Source organism: Hibiscus syriacus, unplaced genomic scaffold (genome assembly GCF_006381635.1).
Source record: "Hibiscus syriacus cultivar Baekdansim isolate YM2019G1 unplaced genomic scaffold, ASM638163v2 tig00111022_pilon, whole genome shotgun sequence".
Taxonomy (NCBI): domain Eukaryota; kingdom Viridiplantae; phylum Streptophyta; class Magnoliopsida; order Malvales; family Malvaceae; genus Hibiscus; species Hibiscus syriacus.
In genome coordinates, this window is record NW_024062956.1 from 2,338,031 (window position 1) to 2,341,216 (window position 3,186).

The following is a 3,186-nucleotide window of genomic DNA, read 5'->3' on the forward strand; positions in this document are numbered from 1 at the left end:
ATGTATACCCTGAAATCTCTCTTTTCTCCTCCACCTTCCTCTGCCCCATCTCCGTCCACATCCACCGTCCGCCTCAGCCGCAAGATTAGCGTCACCACCATCCATGTAATGGCACTAGACGGTATAGTGAACGTCAACTCGCTCTTCACCTTCGCCTTATTCCTTGGCATTGCATGGTACCCTACTCCCACCCTCATAGACGCCAACTCCTCTGCCTCCTGTGCCGCCCGATCCGACCTTGCCGAGAACCTCATCGCATGCCACGTCTACTCCTTCAGCTCTTTCCTCTTCTCTAGCCTAATTGCATCAGCCATCAAACAAGCCATCAAGATAAGAAAAGATAGCAATGACTCGGCAGCTCGTGGAGTTGGCGCCGGTCTTGTAGATGTGAACTTGATGGCTTTGAGGGTCGGGATGTTGGTTTCAGGTGTTGGTTCGGTTTTCGGATGTGGGTTTTTGATGATGGCTTTGGTGGCTCTGGTTCAGATTAAGCTGGGGACTTTGAGTTGTGGGAGTCTTTACAGTTTTTTTGCCATTGGTCCTCTGGTAGTTTTGGTCCCTTCCGCTCTTGTTTTCTATAGACTTATTGTTCTTTATGCCTTCACTCGTTAGAAAATATAGAATTTTTTGCTCTTTATTTGACTTATCAAGCATTACACTTCTAAATTTAGATATGTAATTGAAAAAGGGAATTCATTTACCTCAGTTTTATTCTAAACTAAAAGGTGTCTGATAGGTATCCTAGTACTAATTTATTTCATAGTGCACAAATCTTGAGATGATCTAGTGGTTTACTTTAGATGCATAGTTTGGTAGATTTTCAATTTTAAATATTCTTACTGCTGCAATTGGGATATTGTTCACTTGGTTTTCCTATACCAAATGCAATGTAGGAGTTTCCAGCTTCTCTTTTTGTTCAGTCCTCCTCTTCAAGCCCACGTACATTATAGACAGACTGTTCGAACCCGAGTCATTTAAAGAGAATAATATTCTTGTTTACCATTGAATCCATTTCAATGGATTCATAAATTTCATGCAGATGCACTTAAATAACATGCCTTGAGTCAACACCTCGACCCTTGATAAAAGAGGCCATGAACTTCACATTTCCCCCCTTTCTTCAAATTCAACCTTTTCAATATATCGAACCCATTAAGTGGCCTCTAATGGTAAAAGGAAATGTTGCTTTTTTAGAAGACCTGAATTCGAGTAGTGTTGCAGGGTATGTGCGCATTATCAATAACCTTTCAAGAGCTTCTGCTGACTCCTGAAGCACAACAGGCCCATGTGCCGAATGATAGAGCTATTGAAGTTGATGAAGAGGTAAAGATGCTTATGTTTTTTCCCCCTAGATATCCTTACCATGTTGCTACAAGCGAGTCCACAATGTTCTCAAAGAAGTAGATGAAGAGATTTGAAAACTTGATTTCTCTCATGGAAAATATTTTAAAAAGGAAGTTTGACATCTCAAAAGGTAACTCCTTGATTCTAGGATTGGCAGGAAGGTTAGTAAAAGACAAAGGGAACGCCTTCATTTTCAAAGCACTGAAAGCAAATATTTATGGAAAACAACAAATTCTGAAAAGGATGTTATTGTTGTTGTTGCTGTTGATGGTTCTTGTGCTAGATAAAGACATTCTGAAAAGAAGGGTGTTTTCGACTTCGATGGATAACTCAGAATCTATTTTGGCCAAAAGTAGGAGGTTGCAGCAGATTTGTTGTGAAGCTGGAATGGAAGTGAGGTGTGTCTCATCTACGCGGCCGGCTGGAAATATTGTTGGTGCTGATCGAACCCCATGGCAGCGCCCTCGGAGTGGTTGAGTTAAAATAAATACGAATGGCGGTAGAAACTCAGCCAATGGTAATGCCACGTGTGGTGGGGTTCTGCGAGACAGCTATGGGCATTGGTTGTTGGGGTTTCTTAAATTTATCGGTGTTTGCTCGATAGTGGAAATTGAGTTATGGGAGATCATTATTGGTGGGAGCGAGGATATTGGCACGTTGAAGTAGAAACTGACTGTCACCAAGCGTACCGGCTTCTTCAAGCCACCCGCCTCAAGGGACGCTGTCCATCCTTCTCCACATTGATGTTCTTGTACAAAGGAATTGGATGGTTCATTTTATGCATGTTTCTCGGGCAGGTAACCGAGTGGCCGATTTTGTGACTAAAATGTCTACTGGGGAGGATTTTGAGGTGCACTATTTGGAGGTTCCGCCTGCCGGTGTTGAGTCATTACTTTATTATGATGAGTCGGGTACAGTAGTATAAGGTGTTTATGTTTGATTGTTGATTTCTCTTATTGGTTGTATTGTTTTGTTTCTTTAAGCGGTATGTGTGTACTCTTTTCCTCCTATTAGGTTAGGAAAGTTTTTAACGAGATACATATAACCCTTCCCGTGTATAATTTCCGAATTAATCATACCTTCTTTACAAAAAAAGAAAAAGAGGGTTGCAATTGTTCAGCGCCACCAAAATGGCAGCTTCATAGGAAAGAATTTCTCTGCATATCAAAAGAAGAATATTGCAGATATCAGAATTTCTCGTATGAAAGTATATATATGAGGAACAAGATTCTTAGAATTCTTAGTTTTTCAAGACTATAAGAGATGGATACTAACCATATCTATATATTGCCGTAGTTTGTTTAAGATGATATGATTGCTTAGTTTTTCCAGATTAAGAGATAGATACACTATTCAAGATGTCTTTGGCCTGATAGAGGAGATTAACAAGTTCCATTTTAGAGGATCTACTTCTAGAATTCTTTACAGAAGATGAATCAGCACTCCATCAAATAAAGTTTAAAAAGACAAGTCTCAAAACTTGTTCAAGAAACTACTGATCACAAACTATTTCCAAATGATATCAAGTCATGATAAACATACTACAGTAACTCCATCTTTTTGCTATAGTTAAGTATGACAGCTCCGCTAGCACAGACCAGTATAGGAAAGCAAAAGAAAAGTAGACTAAAGGATGCATAACTAAACAACTGCAAGCCCAAGACAACACAAAAGACCTCAATGTCATTGTAGAAACAAATCCTAATTTTAACACATTCAGGGTCCGCTCATAGTCAACTTGATTAAAAGTTTCACAAATAAGGGGAAAACAGAAATTCTGAGCAAAGTGGTTTCATTTCTTGTTAAAGTTAAGCCAATTCAGCAACAATTCTAACCATACTA

The 3,186-nt window shown here is 39.6% G+C and overlaps 1 protein-coding gene across 1 annotated transcript; it reads left to right on the forward strand.

Moving 5' to 3' along the window:
* On the forward strand, positions 1–2,457 carry LOC120150580. Its single transcript, XM_039163239.1, has one exon. The coding sequence runs from the start codon at positions 1–3 to the stop codon at positions 610–612; it is 612 nt and encodes a 203-aa protein (XP_039019170.1). The 3' UTR covers positions 613–2,457.
* Positions 2,458–3,186: the final 729 nt, after the last annotated feature.

What these genes read in the sequence shown, in the direction of transcription:
- LOC120150580 (XM_039163239.1), top strand. Translation starts at nt 1, where the DNA reads ATGTATACCCTGAAATCTCTCTTTTCTCCTCCACCTTCCTCTGCCCCA.